The sequence below is a fragment of the Argopecten irradians genome, chromosome 2 (assembly GCF_041381155.1).
Source record: "Argopecten irradians isolate NY chromosome 2, Ai_NY, whole genome shotgun sequence".
NCBI classification, from domain to species: domain Eukaryota; kingdom Metazoa; phylum Mollusca; class Bivalvia; order Pectinida; family Pectinidae; genus Argopecten; species Argopecten irradians.
In genome coordinates, this window is record NC_091135.1 from 4,671,033 (window position 1) to 4,692,461 (window position 21,429).

Genomic DNA, 21,429 nt, shown 5'->3' on the forward strand with positions numbered 1-21,429 from the left:
ACTATAAAAAGGGCAAGATTTTCCGTTTGACACGGGGACACAGACAATATACCACAGCCTCCCTAAATATGCAGAAATTCACACACATAACACATTGCGCACATTTGAGTTAGCCCCTAAATGAAACTGGCTGTACCAAATCAAATTAGATCGCCGCGTTACGTCATTTTACGTCAATAGACTGTAGATACTGCACACGATGAATCTCATACTATAGGTAATCACACTGGCGAGGAAATCCGATGATTTTTATCAATTATTGATATTTTCTGACGATATGCTTGTGCTAGCGTAGACTGCGACATGGAATACGTGTCATATTGTAAAAGATGACACCCGATGTTCCCGATTTAAAAAACCACCTACTGAAACTGGTAGCTTTGTCCGGTTGTTTATGTTTGTATGCATTCACGGGTTAATTCAAATACTGTGTTTATTTTGCGTTACAGACATGCAAAGTCAATTATGGACGTGCAAGCCTCAGAAGTTGGAATTCAACCGGAGAACAAAAATTTAATTTAATTCACCTGACATATGTTTCTTGCCAACTCTTCACATGGGATTCGTACTACTTGGTGTCTTCGGCGACATGCTACAGTGATATCGCACTATGATAAAGGCAAGGTTCTGACACCACACAAACACACCACAGTCTCCCTATAAACAAGCAAAAAGTTCCACGCACTTCACACTACACGAAATACGCTATAAACATGGGTACCACAACCGCACAACATGGACGCAACATGTCACATAATGGGAGGCGTCAAAGACCTCAAATTTTGCAATAGGAAGTTTTAAAAAACAAACGAAATCAAAGGGTGGCAAGTCATATAGCACTACACAAAACCGTATGTTCAAATCACTTAACTAGGGTTCACACACGCAATAGTGTTGTAGCGTTTTGTTGAAGCATTGCTATACAAACACGCACACATTTGACGGATTTGGTACGTGCGAATTTGTAACAATATTAACTTATGTAACAAAAGTGAATATTTTACAAATGGACACATACATATTCTTTCATATTGTCATTTGATTTATCAGAAAGATTTGCATGACCGTATTATGTTTCGATATGGAGGATTACATGGTTGATAATGCGCTTTTCATCAATCGTATGTGTTTTAGCTTTGAAATTATTACACAATACTGCAAACCTCCTCATTTTAGCGGTATGTATATTTTATTGCTTTTAGTGCTGTCTTTGAAGCGCTAATTTATGTACAGCGCTAAATTGTGCAAAAGGGTATTTCTGGTATAATATTGAACCGATTTGCGCTCATGTAATACGCGCTAATAAATCATAATTAAATTTTGTTGTTTTCCGTATTTGCGCTAATTATAAGTATGTATACAGTACCAGCAAGCAGAATGAGGTTATTGTCCTCATATTTTCATCCCTGCTTATACATGTTTTATTTGATATATCAAACACGATAATTATAAATATATGGTTATCTAAAATTAAACCGACACCCCAAAGCTTATTACACCACCAGTCTAGAATAGATCCATTCCGGTTTAGAGTTATTACGCTTCAGAATAAAAATGTAACGAATGATTCCTTGGGATGTCAAGTGTTGAGAACAAAACTATTGATTTACGGTGGGAAGTACTTATGACATTACATATGGCAGACGGTGATTGTAAAACATGAAGCAATATATAATGTCTAATTGACGAATCTGACACTTTCCGTAAATCATGCCACTCTAGGCAAAACATTTATGATTCTTGATTTCTGTTTTCACGTCTCTTATTTAAGTGATATAATTATCAAGCGCATTAATGATTTTAAACAGATATCGCAGAGATGCCACTCAGAAACTGTGATTTTGGAATTAATGATGAGTCGGAAGAAGTATTGGGAAGTGTCAGGTTGCAGGAGTGAAATGATGAAGTATCTGGTACAAAAACAAGACAAACGGTTGTAATATATTACATCTGCCTTACGTTTGGTTCATAATCAATATTGAAATGGTTGGTTAATTAATTGGTCCTAACGTCCTCTTAACTGTTAAGGGCGTACACTGTATATACTGAGTTTTGTGTTTATCAGAAAGTTTGTTATTGAGAGTATTCCTATTGTGCGGCTTTTTAATATTGGATCTCTTGCACCTTTTATGGTATAATCTCCAGATTCAGAGAGCAGGGCATGTTGTCAATTATTGTAATCATTTGGCCATACCAGCTATCTCTGTATAAGATGATAGTGCTCAGGTATTTAACCAACGCCATCCCTACGTTTAGCATGATACAAAATGGCCAAAAAAACAGGGCGTCTTTATCAAATTACTTATTAATAATCATGTCTAATTCATGGGATTTGACTGCAAGCATAATTTGTGGGACGCATTTGGTATGGACATTGATTGCTAATACTATGGCACCCTCATATTCACATTTACTATCGCAAAAAAACCCAGCAAACTCCGCGGATTCCTTTTAAACTATATGCTGTTTTGCTGTCGTAAACATCCATTTTCATGTTTTCCTTACATTTTCATAGACGTAGGTATTAGACAGCATTGGGGGCATTTTTATTTTTTATACAGAAAGAAAACTAATTAACAAATCAAGACGTTTCTGATATAGCCTAATGTGTGTTTGATATGACAGATAGCCCTAAGATATGTAAGAAACTGTAGAAACTTACATCATTTGCATTAATAACAGACCAACGCATACACACATACATGTACCAACTATATCAATGAAAAGAAAACCGCCGTTAACGTTGCAACACACAAATCTACCTTATATGGTACCTTCAATTTACGCCAAGAATTTACCAAAGTTAACTACGTACTTTCGGTTCGTAGTTCAAATTTCCTAGTCGTGCATTAAATGTCAATCTTGAGCAATTTACTGCAAATTGTTATTTTTCCCAAAGAATCCTGTTTTTTTTTCAACTTTGATCGTAATAACTTTCGCACACGAACACAATAGAAAATCCCAAAGGACATTAAGATAATAGAAGTGACTATAGACGGAATGAGATAATTACATAAATCCCCTACATAAAACAAAAACTTATATGATACTTCAATTGAGTGGACGCTTAATAATTCCACCGATAAAAAAAAGGTTTAGTCCAGAAAAAAAAAGAAGATGTGTCTGGATATTGAATATTTTTTATTTTCCTTATTTTCGCCCTTTGTATACAAGCGGTTGAACGCCACAGGGTATAGCTGTATTATGTTTCTAATAATGGTCTCATTCCATATCAATGATTACCAGCCCACTGTGAAATACGTGACATTTCTACATTATCAGCCACCAACCACTGCAATATCACTAGTAATGAATGTATCAAACGTTAACAGGTCATCCCTTGGAAATGATATACAGGTGAAACAAAATCGGTCAGATTGATATAGTGTCTATGATATTTCCGATAAAAAGAGTGTCACACAATCAGTTATAATGCATATATTTCAAATGCAATGAAAACAAAACATCATTCACCTTGTTGTGGCAAGTATAAGATCATTGACTTACATATGTATGTAAATGTTTTACGACATATTCGATGGAATTTATTTTTTGAATAACCTTTGTTGTAATTCCTTTTTGAACTCATTGGGGATTTGCCAATTTATATATTTCAGCGTCATTAAGTATCGGAACATCACGTGTATATAATATTATTATAATTTTAGATGATGTTTCAATCAAGTGGTTTTTTTTTGGAATCACAAATGTGAAATAAATCTCCTGTGATTTTCTTCCTCTGTTAACACTATTAAATCATGTTATAATATGTCACCAGAATATTTGATACGGTGTTATATCGTGAATATGAAATAAACCAATACATCTGTTTTGTTATCATCTAAATATGTAAAATTGGAATATGATCTCATTAAATGGTGATTACAATGAAGGTACAGTTAAGGACATCACGACATTATTACGTCACATAGCTAAATTTTGTTGGTATGTCTTGATAAGATAATAGGCCTACACTGTTTGTCTCAGATCAAATGTCACAAACATAATAAAGGCATCAATCAAATCTCAAATTGAAGCACATGTTCAGATGGTCATGGCATGTACTTAGGTAATCCCAGTAATTAAAATTTGAATTAACATAAACGAACAGCTCTGACGTCACCGAACATATTTAAATGACCGCTATGACGTAAATGATTCTCTTACAAGTAAGAGAACATAGCTACGTCACGTGGTATGATCAAGTTATGACACGTGATTTAATATCTACCGCATTATATAAAGCGTCAAGGACACATATTTATATTATCAATTTCAAATTCGATATCTTCCAACAATACAAAGCCATCCTTCAGTTTACACAGTTTCTCGTCTCCGTGCTACATTGAAACATAGTGTATAAGATGCGGAGGTCAACTTGTGGCGATTCCAGCGTGCTTTGAAATACGGTTCAAGTTATAATATACAATTTTAACTTCGAAATATATCTTGACCTTGTTCATATCGTCAGGATTCTCTGCAATCATTTCACGTTTAGGAGCCCTTATTATACATTGGCAGACTACAAGAGCATTAAGATAACTTATCATTTTCAGAGACTTTATCGAGTGATATCGCACAGTGTAAAATTGTATGTTTAATTTGCCCGACAACTGCTGAGTCGTAATGCGTGTTTATCAACAATATACAGTGTGTTTATTACTTTGAATGTGATATACGAAAATAAATATCTAAATCCTGGTTTATTGCAGAAAGCGAGAAAATATTGTCACCGCCGTGACAACATGATGACGGAGGGATTAAAACAAATATAAACGATGTTAAAATGTGAAATACTAGAATTATTATCAGAACATCACACCAGCCAGTGTTTATTTGTTCTGTCACTTCACACATGTTTGGAATTTGCGACCAACGCAAAAAGAGCAACGTCTGAAACATGTTTCATTTTAACAGCAGCATGCACAATTACAGTGAATTATTTATTGTATTTTCAATATGATTTTTATGGCAACACTGCTTATGAACAGCATGGTGATATCTATATGAGACGGTATTATATGAAAATCGTCATCATGTTGATTTCTGAATTGTGACTACAGTAGGTTTAATCTGGTAACCATGCCAGTATTAACAAACAACAGCTGTTAATGCAAACCAACGTTAATGATTTCAATCTGCAAAATGCGCATTAAATAGATATTCCTTGTTTCTTGAAGCATATCAGTTATATTTCACGAGTGCAAGGAATATTCTATTCAGTATATTTTTTTCTCGCTTTCATTTATAAAAGACCATCACTACTAGTTCCGACAAAGGCTATCTCGCCATTGTATTTTACAGAGCTACTTGCACTTTTTGTGGGCATAACGCCATATTTTACACAACAACATGTCGTCATTATCGCTCACAAACTAATGACGTAACAATCATAATGATAATTTCACTGTCAACGCTGCATTCCGATTGGTCAAAAGCGAGTGAAAATATCAAAAGTGATGTTCTCACTGGAGTAAAACCTTATATTTCACTGCGAAAAATCTAATACATACGAATATTATCTGTTTCTTAATATGAATGTACATTAAGAACATAATCTTCAATATTTAACAACATCAAATGTGTTGTTGCATATATAAAAACCTGTCTGGTCTCAGAATATCATAGAAATATTTTCACTATGGAGTCTAGGAAGATATTCCACACCATTAAATGAAAACCAGCACTGCTTTTAACATATTTTTGTTTGTTTTAATGTCGTTACAAATATTATTTGATTGATTTATTTAGCTCAGCATCATCTAGATTTATCTAACAATGTAAACGATATGTTGCTTATAGTGAGTTTTGAGTCTTGCGTTATAGTGGAACGTTTGTTGTTGAGGAAAACATGGGGCTTCGGCCCCTTGGTCTATAAAAGAAGTCACTTCGCGTTCTGCCTTCTACATTGCCCATTACTCAATAAAATCTGTCCTTTAAGAGATTCGCTTATTGATGAGTAGTGTACACAAGTAAGATATCGATGTAAAATTGTTAAATCGGTGTTTATTTATCATGTAATAACTTATCGCATTGCTCATTTCAAAAACAGAAAAAAGGAGATAAAACATTTCACACGATGTAGAAGAACGACGCCGCACAAGCCAATTATATCTTATTGATATTCTCTGCAAGTCAAGCGTGACCAATTTTTGTCGATTTCTTGGATCTTACTTGTTGCAAAGATTTTGACACGTCAATTGCAAGTCAAATTCTGACTATAATACATGTGTAGCACACTTACTAAGAGTTAACCAATTCTTACGTCGACCAGACTTGTTAACTATATTGTACTTGGCCTTACTTGAGTATGAAAAAACAGTTGTTTGCAAAAGCATTATTAATTTCAGATTTAGTAACGATGTGGTTAAGTGGCCGAGCGTTTTACAAATACCAATTCTCAAATGATTGATTGCTTTTAGGCTTGAGCTAGACAGTTCCATGGTACCAGTCTATATTTTAAATCTCTCAAATCCGATAAATCCTTTCATATTTTGGAATCTAATAGAACGAAACACGGTGACCAAATGAAATAGAAAACGATAGACGTTTGTTGCTTCATATCAAAAACTAAAGACGAATCAGGATTGGAACTTCGGTTAGTACCTAACCACTACACATCGTAGAGGTTGTATGCAAAAACACAGGTGTGGGCTAGAGGTAAAATAGACTCGTTCATATGTTGATATGAAGATTAGGAATATTCTACCCGAGAATCACAAAATGTTGTGAAACCCAAGTTTTTCCGAGGTTTTTCTAGTATGACGGAGTATTTTCTCTCATACATCGACGATTCATCGATACTACCGTAATGTCCTGCCATTTTGAAATAAATAAGAAAATTCCCACGACTGCAATTCAATTATCCATATAAGAAAATTACATGATAATTTCGACGTAAATGCCGTTGTTTTAAAGTAAACACAGTCTAGATTCTGAAAACAAATGATAAGATTATACCGAGAAAACAGTAATTTTGTTGACTGTGTGACGTCACGAGGCTTTATTGCATAGGTAGCCATGCAATACAGCTTCAGGTGACATGAGTGTATTGCCCTAGACAAGCCTGGGTATTGCACGTGTATAGGTTTCAGGGAAACAATTTTTTCCCATTCGACAACGAGATTCATCGTTTTTGTTGTGGTAATTCACGTGTTAAAATCGTGTGTTGTCTTCAGTAAGCCGTCGATGTGACGGAAATATAAAAATGAAGTCCAATTAGTGAGCCTTCAGTGACATAATCTTTTCTCAATGGTTGAGAGATAACACAAGCAAAGCTGAAATTTTTACGACTTTTCTATGTGACATTCAAAAATTAAAAATCTTCTGTAGAAATATGTTTCCTGTTTAGATAGAGGCTATCATTGGAAATTGAAATATTAAATTTGTGCGATTTTTTTCTTCTAAAATTACATCAATATACCAAATGTGTCAAATAGTGACAGTAATAATCCATAGAAATTCGTAAATGATGGCGCGATTAAAATTTAAAAATATATCTATTGAGAAAACGGTCACCTCTTCAAATATCATCATGAAATATAACATATGATTGTTGTTGTTTCTTTAATTTCTGATTGGTTGATTATATTTAACAAGGTAATTAACGGACGGTCTCCCATGTATTCTATGTTTTGTGTGTGTGTACATGTACCTCTATGTATGTCTTGAAAGGCTGCGGTATATTTGTGTTGTAGTAATGGAATCCTGGCACGTTTTTATAGTGCTATCTCATTGAAGCATGCCGAAGAAGACATTCACCCATTCATTCAAGCTATAGGATGACACGATGGGCAAAATAAAACAAACCCATTATATAGCAAACTACGTTAGAGGGACTAAAGTAAGGTCATATAAGACAGGGAGTCGTTACATACAGAGGGTCGCTCAGACAGTCTCTACTTGACCCTATTCATTCAATTTTACTGACAACTGGCAAATCAGTGGTCCTATCCTTCCCTGCAGAACGTAAGGCAATTAAGAAATATATAGTAAATATATAATATCACAAATTTAGTCGCCATCAATGATGGGAACAGAAGATACACTTCTCAAATGTAGGTTTATTGTATTAGCTAATGTAAATACACATAACTGCACGGATGATATCGTTTGTGGCAAAATGTGTACATGGCCATTATATGGAATTCGATACAAGTGAACTGGTCAATTATCTAGATTATTATTACTATCTCGGGTAGTTAATATGGTTAATAGCATGATATAGAAAGCTCCTGTTTTCCTGTCTCTGAACGAGTGACGTTTATAAATTCAAATTCGGAAAGTTTCGGTCCTTTTTAATAATTGGCTCTGTATCTATTTCAGTATTTCACCAGCCATTTGGTAGATGGCGCCCCAACAATATGATAAAAAACAATACTCTTGGATGGTGAAGTCGATCTATTTTATTAACGATATAAAATTAGATGTCAATGCAACAGTATCAGGCTATGAATCCACACTGAAAATACAACCCGCTTCAGTCATCATAGTTGTTTTTTTGCGTGAGGAGATTCCATATAACCTCTGTTTGGACCACTTGATTAACTCTTGAATGCCGACTTAATTTCATAAGAGCATTTCTATTTTTATAACGACCATCTTTAACTATTTGTTGATAACAGAATACTGACAAAACACGACGAAATCTTCATAATCACGAAATGTTAGCTCCATGTTGTAATCCCTCTCTGCATATTACAGAGTAACCTGTTTGCAATTTATGTGGAAGTCTGTATAGTTTTTAGGCTGTGGTATGTTTGTGTTGTGTCTCATTGTGATAGTGGAGATTCCTTTCCATTTTATAGTGCAATCTCACTGAAGCATACCGTCAGAGACACCGATCAGCACACATTACCCGGTCATCTAAAAATGACGTTCTGGTATAGAATACATGACGTCGTAATTAGTACCTATCCGCAACGGCAGCTTACTCTGGAATAAGCAAAATAACTAAAAACAGATTTCAACTGAATAGTAATCCCGAGGACAATCAGTGTTCTTGTATGTATCAGAGTAAAGAAAGCTGCCATATTGACATATGTAAGACTTTTTTCTGAAAGATAACTTCTAGTTCACGATTGAACCTATAAACATATAAGAAGCATTACAGTTGCATTTGATCTGTGTCACATTAGTGAAACAGGACACAATTTTAGAGTCTACCTAGAAATAACTAGCCCTTTTGTGCTGAATTTGAGTTTAAAATGCATTTTTTTAAAATTACATTGCATTTCGACATCCGTTATAATTGCAAATTCTATCACTCAGCAATGAGATAGAGAGATGTCAAGAATGCGCATTGCTCTTGAAAAGCGTCTTTATCTTCAAACATATTGACGAAGCTGTCGAAAGATTTAATTCAATACCAGGCTCAGGGAAGTTAATGAGGAGCCTATCCTTTTTTTACATTATCACCATCCCTCCCTCATAATCATCATCCCTTCTCTATCACCCACTACCCTAACACAGACAACTGAAAACTGGTGGCATGTTTAATTAAGTAATTACACATTGACCCAACGTCTCCCACGCAGTAATGATATGATATTGAGATATATGCTATAAATCAAAACAAACGTGAATTTGACATTTGATACATGGGCACCTTGCAAAACGTAAAATTTGGATGGCCTTGCATAGATTCTTGATGAATTTGTTTTTTGTGGGTGTATGTATTTATAGAATTTTTATGATTACACTGGTGTATTCAGCAGGACACAAAATTTACACAAATGATTTAGCTGACAAGCTAAACGAGGTAATAAAACACAGCAATCACTTTCTTGATAAAGGATACATAAGGTTGTTTACTACTGCCATTTTTTGTCGTGGGCTCAAATAAATAATAAACTATTAAATCCTTCACGGCAACAATTTAGGCTATACGATATTTTCGTGGTCATGACTTGATGAAAAAGCCTAATATCAAATTTGGTTATTTCAGGAGATAAAAGAGGAAACCGTAAATGCCTGCGTATTACCTACAACTAGGTTTAGCCCTAGTAAAACATATTAATGTATTTTAGTAATAATTTTGTAAAACAAATTAATAATTTTGTAAAACAAATTAATAATTTTGTAAAACAAATTCAAGATGACCCGCAAATATCATGTCGATATATCCCTTGGATTTACAAATGTGCTGTTTTCTACAGAATATCACGATTATGTATTATATTATATTGGTATTATTTGGCAAAAGGTTGCAGATAACATGTCAACTTACCAATGATATATAATGCGTTTGAAAATTCGCCTCGAATGCAAGATTATCAGCTCATTTAAGATAATTGTTATCTGGATAGGATACCTAAGCTATCAACATACCGATTTTGGTAAATTTAAAATACTTGTAACAGGGTATAATGAATTTAATCATTGCCTATGCCAGGAATCGAACTCTGGATTTTGAGTTTGATGCTCAACCGAGATAGCTAAAGAGAGTTCTCTATTGCGACTAGTATCGACTCGTCTTCCGCCCCTGTACATGTAACGTATTCGATCAGTTAAGCGCCCATGACGGTTGAAAAGTAACAATTGAAGGAACACGTAATAGTTTCATTCAGGCGTCTATAGGAACGGATACACTATTCAACAGCCCATATTTTGTTAAAGATTTGATAATGATCTTCACAGATACCCTCATCGGCATATGTAACCCAATTTAAGCAACATCTTATATAATAACTCGTACAGTCCATAGCCCACGGGCATTATTCATTGTTGTCTTGTGTTTATGGTTTAACGGCCCCTCAACAACAATTAGGATCAATTTTTAGCGAACAAAACGCATGAAATTTTGGGACATAATGAGATGAATGCAATAGGATTGATCAGACATTGATGTAAACTTTAAAATTTATGAAAGAAATGGGGCTTATCTTTTCGTTCTTTCTAGGAAGCCAAAATCTGGTTCGTTGTCTCAGTTCGTTGATTGTATTACAGACAAAGCTATTAGAAACCAAACCTCAATTCGTTGCTTTAATCAATCATAACTTAAATCTTCGCGTTGAATAGAATAGCCGATTTTATCAATTAACTTAAAATATCAAAAGTCTTAAAATAATCTTTTTAACTTCATTATTTCTGATATGCATGCGGAAAGAATATCAAATACATATGTATATGTAGAATGTTAATGTTATATTATAAAATTCACAATTTATTTTACATTCCTACACGCTTGCACCCCACTGAGAAGATATTCCAAATGTTTTAGATAAGTAAATACTATGCCAACCTCCAAGTGCTGCTGCCTCAGTGTCTGTTGTAATACTCAAGGCTAAATGGTAGTGTACCTGCTATTACGATTATCTCGACAATCGGGATTCCTCTTTTTTGGTAAAACTACATAAAGATTGTATCCGAATTTTTATCTTCGTTATTGATATCACAGAAAAAATAAGCCATATAACACAATTATCTTTACATGTCTATATATTCATTTGATATTTATCAATGAATGCTAAACACTATTCATAAATTCAATGATAAAAGGACCCTGCGACTGCTTCGATGTGAGATACATTATGGAATACACATAACTTTTCAATCGAATCGATCAGGAATTGTGATAACTTCGAATTACCTAAATTCTAACTTAAAATTATCCTTTTCATACTTAAACCCTATCGATAAGAATCTTAAGTGAATCTAAGGCGATACTGTAAAATTCACTTAATTATAGCAGATATATATCTACAGATCTACCATTGATTGATTTACCAATACACCAATAAAGGAATGTAGCTTGATTAATCATTGCTTTTGACAAGTTTCTGGTACAACCCATTAGTTGAAGTTAATGCGTTTGTATTTGTAGTAGCAGCAGGATCAATTACGTTGATCTCAAAAATATGATTTGCCATTTAATGATTTTTTTTCATGAAGACAATAGCTAATCTGAAAAACAGACCTCTTCTTTCTCCACTCTAAAAATTGAACATTTAAACCACATTAACATGAACTTGTATAACTCGAAGTTCATGTTTAAGCCGAAGACTTTGACCAAATCTCTAACTATAAATTCATGAAATCGTATGTAGTTTTATAAAACACGTTTTAATTAAATGCTTAAATCGATTTTAAATTCATGTTAACGCAAAATTCAATACCATTACATTCCTAAAGTCTAATAATTGCATAACATACACAACTGATAGTTTCATGAAAAGATAATCTTTTCCATTTCATTATCACATTCTTTATACTGTCATATAAATTACTACTACAAGTAAAAAAACACACCCTAGTACGTTTAGACATTTTGTAAGTTTGAAAGTGCACTACAGCTCTCCTTAGACATCCGTGAAAAATCTGTGCGTGGCTGAAGTACCTTATGTGTTTTCAATTGATCAATTATCACATTTTACATTTTCGTAAAGCTTAAAAATATACATTGACTTACCTCAATGGTTTTATATTCTGCTGCCAATGTTGTGTTCATGACATCCTCCATTACTAGAATCAAATGAAGATAAACCAGTTTGCGGCTTAGCAAGCTTCTACAGTAGTACATCGTATGCTCCGCTGGAGAGCGCAAGCTCCTAACCAAATGGATTAATGATGCTTCAATAAGCCTCTCTAGCCATGTAAATCAGATGCTAGAGGCACAAAACGTGTAACACCTTCTAAATGCGTCCAATCGCAATCAGATTATTTTAAATTTTGCACGATTTACATGAATATAATTTATGTTTCCATACCTTCAGTGAAGTAGCGATCAATAACTTCACATATATGATAACATAATCCGGATAAAACAGTGATGATTATAGTGAAAATCCCTCTGTTGATTATGTACTTATATACTGTACAATGGGTTTAGTCTTTAGGCTACTGATAGCTGCCGATATAACTTCGAGCTCTTCAGATCATACGGCTACTGAACGGTCTATCATACACTATCGCATAAATACATATCGCGCAAAGCCGAAAAGGTACTTTAAACACCACACGATTGAATCAAGTTACAAGGAATATCCCTGAGTTCACCAGGCAACTTTTATATGAAAATTCCGGTGTAATGAACATTTGAACAACTTTAGATAACCCAATGACCTACTGTCAAAATATTTAAGCTACTGATGAAGAAACACAATTATACTGTCAAACATTTTTCTCAATAATTCTCGAAGTAATTAGATAACGATGTGCACTAGAGTTCGTTTTAATGCCCGAACAACAGGTATATGGAACGTAGTGACAGTCTTGTGGTTTTTGGTCCCAATATTCACGTCATCGGAAACAGCTTGTTTTCTTTTGCCACCAGATCTAAAGTATTCAAGCTTCTTTCAAAAGCTTAGTCTTTAACACTCCGAGTTACCGATTCATTCTCGATTTTCAATAATCTGCTACATCGATTTCGACACAAGACATACATTATATTATCGCTCGACGGGGTCTTAGAATGGGAGGAAACTGGAGTGCACGGGAAAAAATGTAATGGGGCAGGTAACTATTTGACTTTTCATATCCGGATATTTACATTCTGAGTGTTCCGTCACTATATGAATCAACCAACTGACGAAAACAAACATTTGCCCATGAAAACACTATTAATACACTTTGCCTTACAACGAATCTCGTGTATCGATCAGCTGATTTCAAACAATGCGTCAGATTAATAAAAAATAGTCCTCCACAATATTTTAATGTATAATATCTAATGTGTTGTTTCTTGATATAGAATTAACTAAGGTTTACTGTAATAAGTTAATCAAATCTTATTTTAACTATATTTCTTGTTTAACGTTTGTTATTTGCAAAAACAAGATCAACCAGAAGGCGGAAGCTTGAAAACGCGTTGTGGAACGACTTCGTCATCCAGCCGTTCCATTAATCTCGTTTTCGTCGCATATGAGTGTCATAATTTTAAATATAATATAAAAATCTTTCAATAATTTTTATTTTCATAAATTATTCTAATGTAAATAAATGGATTGAATGTATTTTTCTAATTTTCATAGCGGCTATGAAAATTAGAAACGCGCTCCTCGGATGATATGTAGATAGCTTCTGCTATTCATAGCCGCTATGAAAATTATAAAATTGCATTCAATCCCTATATAGTTATTTTTTATTTTTTTTTCCATACTAAATCCAAATTTCTGATTGGCAGATAGTTTTTCTTCATTTATTATGACGAAAAAATTCGAGAAGGCGCGAAAACCCGACGTTATCATGACGTCACAATAGAGACGTTGATGTTCCGTATTGATTTGGAAAAAATAATCCATTGGAAAGTCAATGGAATCCTACGTTTAAACGTGTTTTATGTTATAAAGTAGTCTGAAAAATTAATTATAAGCATTAAATAATAAATTTGTTTGCAAACTTTTGTGAGAATTCGCTACGCGGATTCCCACAGTTTGCAAACAAAATTTCTTTCATACCCCGATGAAGTGTTAAAATAGTGACATCAATGCTTATGTCAAGGATATAAAAGAAAAAACTTGAGACTCTCAATACATATATGATCATAAATGAGTGTTAATCTCATATGAGATTTTATGAATCTCATGAAATAAACACAAATTTAAGATACTTTTTATCACATAACTACAACAACCTACATTTTGAAGAATGCTTCGTCATAAACCAAGCGGTGGCCACCGTTTGTCCAACCGTCCTGGAAATCCTGACGTAACGTCATTTTTCCTGACGTCATTTTATTGTTTCTGTCTTGACGTCACAATGAATTTCCAGCCAATGAATATTGCTCCAGGTGATATTACACTTGTGACATATGCAAAAAATGTACACTGGAAATCAGAGATATGTGATAAACAGATTATGTAATAAAATATGTTATGGATGATAGACAATACGTTGGTTTGGTTTATGGATGTCCCATTAAGACAATATAACAGCCATGGGTTTGTTTTTATTCATGACCGTGTTACCAACACATTCGATATAAAAAAAAGTGAAACAATGCATAATGTACATGCCGCGCCGTTCCTTTTCTGTAACAGATATAAATGTATCACACACTTTGTTGAAAATGTGTTCTTTTTTATTCCCTTGTTACAACATGAAATAAAATCACTGACAATATTCGGTCGATATGTTACCGCGTAATAAGACTAACTATTGCTGCAATGTGTTCCATAATTTGATTTATTTCCCTGTGTTTAGTCAAGGCCAGTTGAGGCGAAGCTTTCATGTATTAGCTGGAAGCCATCTTCCCAAGCAATATGTTGAATTCTTTTCGATTTTTCCTGAGAAATTAGAGTAAGTTATCCTACCCAAGGGCAACCAATTATTTGAGACAGACCAGCGTTTTTCCCAGTTTCTTAAGTGCATAAACAGCACAGTTTGGGTTATTTCCTTAAGCTGCATGACCACGCCGTCGTGGATCCGTTTGCTACATGCAATCAAACTGCTGATTTAATAATGTAAAGAAATAAAACAATTTACGTATAGTAATTGGCACCTGAGTGCACTGTAGCGGTATATCGTGAGCCGTTTAAAAGATGTATAGCTGAGTAACAACGTACTTTTGTTATATTTTGATTATTTGACATTCTTGGCATAAGTTCGCAGTACTTAATGACAAGTAAGATAGGAGGATTGATATAAATAATTCATTGTGTTGTTCGCAGGACATAAGTACTTGTAGCAAAGGCCAAAAGGTTTATCACTAACTAGTAATGATGGCGGATGTGCCGGTGGAGTTAATAGTTCTATTTAATGGACATAATGGCTATAAGGACACGGCGACCTGCTGAGCATGCGCTCTTTACACTTCCGTGGTATTTTCTAATTACCCCATAGTGTTGTCATTCCATTAATATTATTTAAGATTTGGGTCAGAAACAATGGTGTTCGCTTTCTTTCATTTATTACTGAAAGCGAATCGACTTCAATCGGACACAATATAATTGGTTGTGTTTGGTTTATCATATTTATGTCACATTAATATCCAGTGACATTTAGGGACGGTCTCCCATATATGTGGTGCGTGTTCTGGGAGACCTCAGTATATTCGTGCTATCTTATTGTACATTGAAACTCTTGTCTATTTATAGTGCTATGTCGCTGAAGCACGCAATATATGATTATATCAAAGTATAAATAAAAATAAACTGGACAGATGTACTTTTGCAGCAAAATGAAACTGGTATTTGCAATTACGAGAAAAGTACCACATTTGTTCATTGATACACTTTAAAGTCTTCAAAATGTATGAATTTGACCCGAAGTATAGCTTAAATCACTGCGGTTTTCGTTTATACCCTTCATCCATATCCCGCACTTTTTTGTTATGTTTCACTGACGGATACTGAAGTTATTGGCTCATATGACCCAAATATTTCCTTTAAATCGCTATTAGTCATATAGTTCTGCACGTATTGTCACCATATTTGGTCAGAAACATCATTGAGGAACGGAAAGCAAGGTTAGTGGAAATTTCACCTCTGGCGCCAGTGTTTAGGAGAAGCAATACCCAATTGGTGAAATTGAGATAATTGCTTAAAACCATTATGGTGATGTACCACTACGAAAATAGCAAGAGTTCCATTATCATGGCACAATGTACCAAAGGCGAGTCAGCCATAATACAGTGAACCTTTATCATACCTGTTGGTACAGAACGTTCAGCAAAATAAGCAACCAATGTTAAAAAGCGTATGCTTAATTTGATCCACATACCGCAACATATTGTACACATGGGGATCGTCCTTAAATGACTCTAAAAGCTGTTAATAGGACGTTAAGTTTATTTGATATACCTCTACTTTATTTACACTACATAAAAGTTGCTTGGTTGAATTTAACTTGTTTTAGGATATAATAGTCTATGAGTCAGATTAATGTTTTAGTTAAACCAATCGCTTTTGTATGTATCGGTATATTAGTATCGGCTTCGCCTCTGGAAATAGATAAGTCTCGGCAAACAAGAAACTTGTTATATTCCTCAATCTCATACTTTAAATGTTTTAATGTTTTAAAATACACCCCCCAAAAAAAAAAAATAAAATAAAATAAAATAAAATAAAACCTAATCTTATTAAAAGCCCTATTAAACGAATACGTCAATGCCAATTTGGGATTCTGAATAATTAAGCCGTGGGTATCTTTTTTGGATTTGCATGTTGCAGTCACGTATGTCATGGTCATTTTTTTCAAATATTTGATATCGTGATCCATCAACGTCTACATGAGAACCATGAGTTATCTTCCTTTCGAAACTAGCATGTACTATAATATATATCAAATACCGGAAAACGGATGGAGACGCCAGAATTTCTCAGCACATCTAACGTGCGCTAACCAGGTCTTTGCTCCCATCACAAAATCGAATCTACAGGTGAATAATGCCTATCTTACATATGCCTCCAACAAATGAACAAATAATAAAGCCCCGGAACTGACACAAGGCAGAGGGAGCGGCGATAGAACGCCAATTACATTTTGGTGCTTAATCAAATGGGGTCAATGACATTTTCTGCCAAAGAAAACACATATCGAAGGTAATAAAACATATAAATAAAGATAAATAACGCTGTTCGTGTTTAGGCTTACCTTTTGTGGTGATTGGTCTATAACTAGGCATCCTATTCGGAAATATAAATTGCTTTTCATTTCCCATAGGGAACACGGAATTCGAATATAGTCCTTTCATGGATACCGTTCACTTTAGGCCGCAAATTTATCACTCTTGATGGTATTGGCTTTCACATACCACATTCTTTAACAGTTACATCTCGCCATTTTGATGGTATGGACCCGGTGTTTGACTCTATTGATATTTTTGTCTCTTTATGTATATATTTTATGTGTTTATGTTATACAATTATGACACTCTGTGGAAGGATATATATAGAATTGTCTCCCTGGAAAGAGTAATTTTCTCGAGGGCGAACATATCCCGATACATAGGGACATAATTATTTTAGTATACCAACAAAATTAAAAGAAATAAAAACTCTCTGTTAAAAGAACCAATGAAGGTATTTCCCGACAACAACATTGCTAAATTCGTTGGGCTACAAAAATCAGCAACTGTGTTGCCATTGTGGGTTGACGTTGCAGATGACGTCAACTTCCGGTCAAGTGCAGAGCTTCCAAGGGGTTATTTCCATAGGGTTATTTCCCTCGGGGGTTATTTTCCTGGGGTTATTTTCCTCTACTTCCAATTTCAGGGAAACATCTAATTTATTCAATGTCATGTGATAAAGTTTAATCCAATCAGAACATTCTAAATGAAAGTGAGGTATAATAATAGGGTTTATCGTTTAGCCGGCCTGGTCTATAACACTACACAATTTCAGAACAAAAGTATGATTAATAACAAACTTTACAAGATGTCACAATAGGAATACTCTCAATCGACAGACAAATAATTTAGATTTGATTGATGATGCGATAGATACAATGCCTTATAAAAGTCACTCTATATATTGAAACATCGAAAGATAGTCATATTTCAACACCTCGGACGGACACTTTGACGTTTTTCGACAAACACGCCAGGCCTCAATTAGGTAGCTCAAAAAAAACATTGCATGTCATCACTTCAACTGAAATAAAGTGGTCGCGAAGATAAATTTCTTAACAACAAGCAAGTCTGTTTTAATCTCAATAATAAATAGGCATATCTTCCCCATATATATATTATGACATATATTTATTGATATACTTTAGTAGAAGACCACCAACTGATTTATTAAACAGTAAAATGAGATATTTCTTGGCTTTATTATACTGGACATTTATTAGAAATCATAAAAAATAACCAGAGATCGCATATGAATAATAATGAAAATCAAATGCAAATTTTTAATTGGAAACAAACGGTAGCATGGAAACAATAAGTAGCTTTCCTTAATTATAAGGTGTCATCTTTTTGTATGCACTAGGTGTTTTTTTGTAAAATAATGTATTTGTTTTAAAACACCTAATTTCCCATTACACTACAGTGTTAGGTTAATGTAAATCAACATGTTAAACTGCAGTATTCTACGTAATTTAAGACAACAACACATACAGTTTACAATATTCCCTAAAGCAAGAATAATTTTTAGTGTTCCATGATGGATTGTAGAAAAGGCCATGCATCATGCTGCTGTTTCTGAATCTCGAAAGCATCAAATTGTCTGCATTACCTTGTCTACAATACCTTGAGTATACTTGGTCGCTCCGTGCTACGGTACATGATATATTACCATTTGGCCCATGCTTCTAGCTTTTTCTTACAATTTTCGACATAAACCGAAGAAAATGTTATTTTTCAAATTTGCAGTCATATGCATGCATTATATTTTTTAGACTGTTTGCAGTTTTCAGTATAATATGACCGGATGGGTGCGCTTTGATCATTCGGTTTTTAACTATACAAATGACCGGATGGGGTGTAAATTGATCGTTCGGTTTTTAACTATACAAGAAGAAATAAAACGAATATACCGCAGACTCCCAAAACACGCACCACGCACTTCATAACACTACATACCGCATACATGGGCTTCCCTGCAGGTAGAGCGTTAGAATTGTACCTGCTGCCCATATTGCATGATCGCAAAAGGCGACTAAATTTAGGATCTTATCTTTTCTCCTTTTTCCTTTATCCTTCCTAATGCTCCCTTGGTACCGCCTCACTTTTGGCCTTGAGTTGAGCGTTCGCCCCTGTGAGGAAGGCTCTGGGTTCTGTCCCCTGGCCAAGACACACCAAAGTCTATAAAAGTGGCAGTTTCTACTCCTGCTTAGCGCTCAGCATACAGGGAGTGGGACGACTGGTTTGCCCGTTGTCAATATAATGTGACCGGGTGGGGTGTGTTGCTTGGTGTCTTCGGCGGCATGCTTCAGTGATATAGCACTATAAAAAGGGCGACAGATCCACTATACAAGAAGACACACCATGAATATACCGCGGTCTCCCAAAACACGCACCTCGCACAACATACACGCAACACACCGCATACATGGGAGGCCGTCCTTACATGACCATATCTTTTATAGGACGTTAATTAATCAAACAAACAAACAAAAAAAGCATACATGGGAGGACCGTCCTTACATGACCCTGGCTATTGATAGGACGTTAATTAATCAAACAAACAAACAAAAAAGCATACATGGGAGGACCGTCCTTACATGACCCTGGCTATTGATAGGACGTTAATTAATCAAACAAACAAACAAAAAAGCATACATGGTGATCGTCCTTACATGACCCTGGCTATTGATAGGACGTTAATTAATCAAACAAACAATCAAGTCTACGACGACATACTGCAGTGTGATAGCACTATAAAATATTGGTTGATTAGGCATCAAGTTCTATAAACAACAGGGATCATTTATGTACGACCTCTCGTAATGCATTGCGTTGCGTTATGCGAATGCTCTACGATTTGGGAGGCTGCGGTATATATCTCCTTGTGATTGCGAAGTATTTACTTTCTTATAGTGCTGTCGCACTGAAATATTCCACTTCCATTGCAACACTTTTCACACATGACCCTGGCTGTTAAATTTACAGGCCGTGGTGGCCGAGTGGTTAAGTGTTTTTTTATTTGTTTGTTTTGTGAGGAACCTCGTGGGACCCAACCCCTGGGGCCCTATTGACGCGAAAAATAAAAGTATTTTTATCCTTGAAAAACAATGTTTTGACATATTACCACAAGCCTCTGGGTCGCGAGTTCGAATCCAATGTAGGGCAGTTGATAGGTACTGACCGCTGATCGGTGTTTTTTCTCTGTGCACTACGGCTTTCCTTCATCAACAAACCTTGTACGTCCTTACATGACCCTGACTGTTAATAGGATGTTAATCTAATAAAACGTAAAACCCTGTCAAATGGACTTTAAACCTAATAAAACAATTCAAACCATTTTTTTCCGTATATTTCGTCACCCAATATATTTTCTTTTTGTCCAAAATGTTTTTATTATTATTAAGAATCATTCATTTAGTCCATTATTTAAACAGACGCCTTTGTTTAAAGCTATATCATACAAGTACATGCCTATTTTAAAACATGCTATTGGACGCATATTATCAGTAGAGACCTCCAAGTCTAAGACTTTGTTTAAAATCCTTCTGTTGGAAAGCTACAGGTTTTAATTTTATCTTGATAGTATATTTCCATATATCCTTATCTTTCGCCATCTCCAACACGTGATATTTCCATATATGATTGCATTAATTGATAGGAAATATGGAATCAAGCCAAACAAACAAAATCGATACGAGAAAAATACAAATCATACTATCAAGAAAGTCAGTATACAACTAAATAATGATTAGGACAAATAAGAAAGGGTGTTTGACCTAATCGATAATGAAATTGGACGAGTAGAAATAATTAACTTAATTAACGAAGAAAATAAGCCAAATCAGCCGCCAGGTAAAACCATCAATAAAGATCATTTATTATCTAAATCATAGTAGTGCAGTACTTTACTCATCTCTCCCTAG

General features: G+C 34.7%; 1 protein-coding gene across 1 annotated transcript in view; it reads right to left on the bottom strand.

The window, feature by feature from the left end:
- LOC138316858 (secretin receptor-like) overlaps positions 1–12,915 on the bottom strand; it is a 53,349-nt gene extending 40,434 nt beyond the window's left edge. Inside the window, exon 1 of the mRNA XM_069258507.1 lies at positions 12,410–12,915. Coding sequence (XP_069114608.1) covers positions 12,410–12,520 — 111 coding nt within the window. The 5' untranslated portion in view covers positions 12,521–12,915. The remainder of the gene's footprint in view (positions 1–12,409) is intronic.
- Between the last annotated feature and the right edge of the window lie 8,514 nt (positions 12,916–21,429).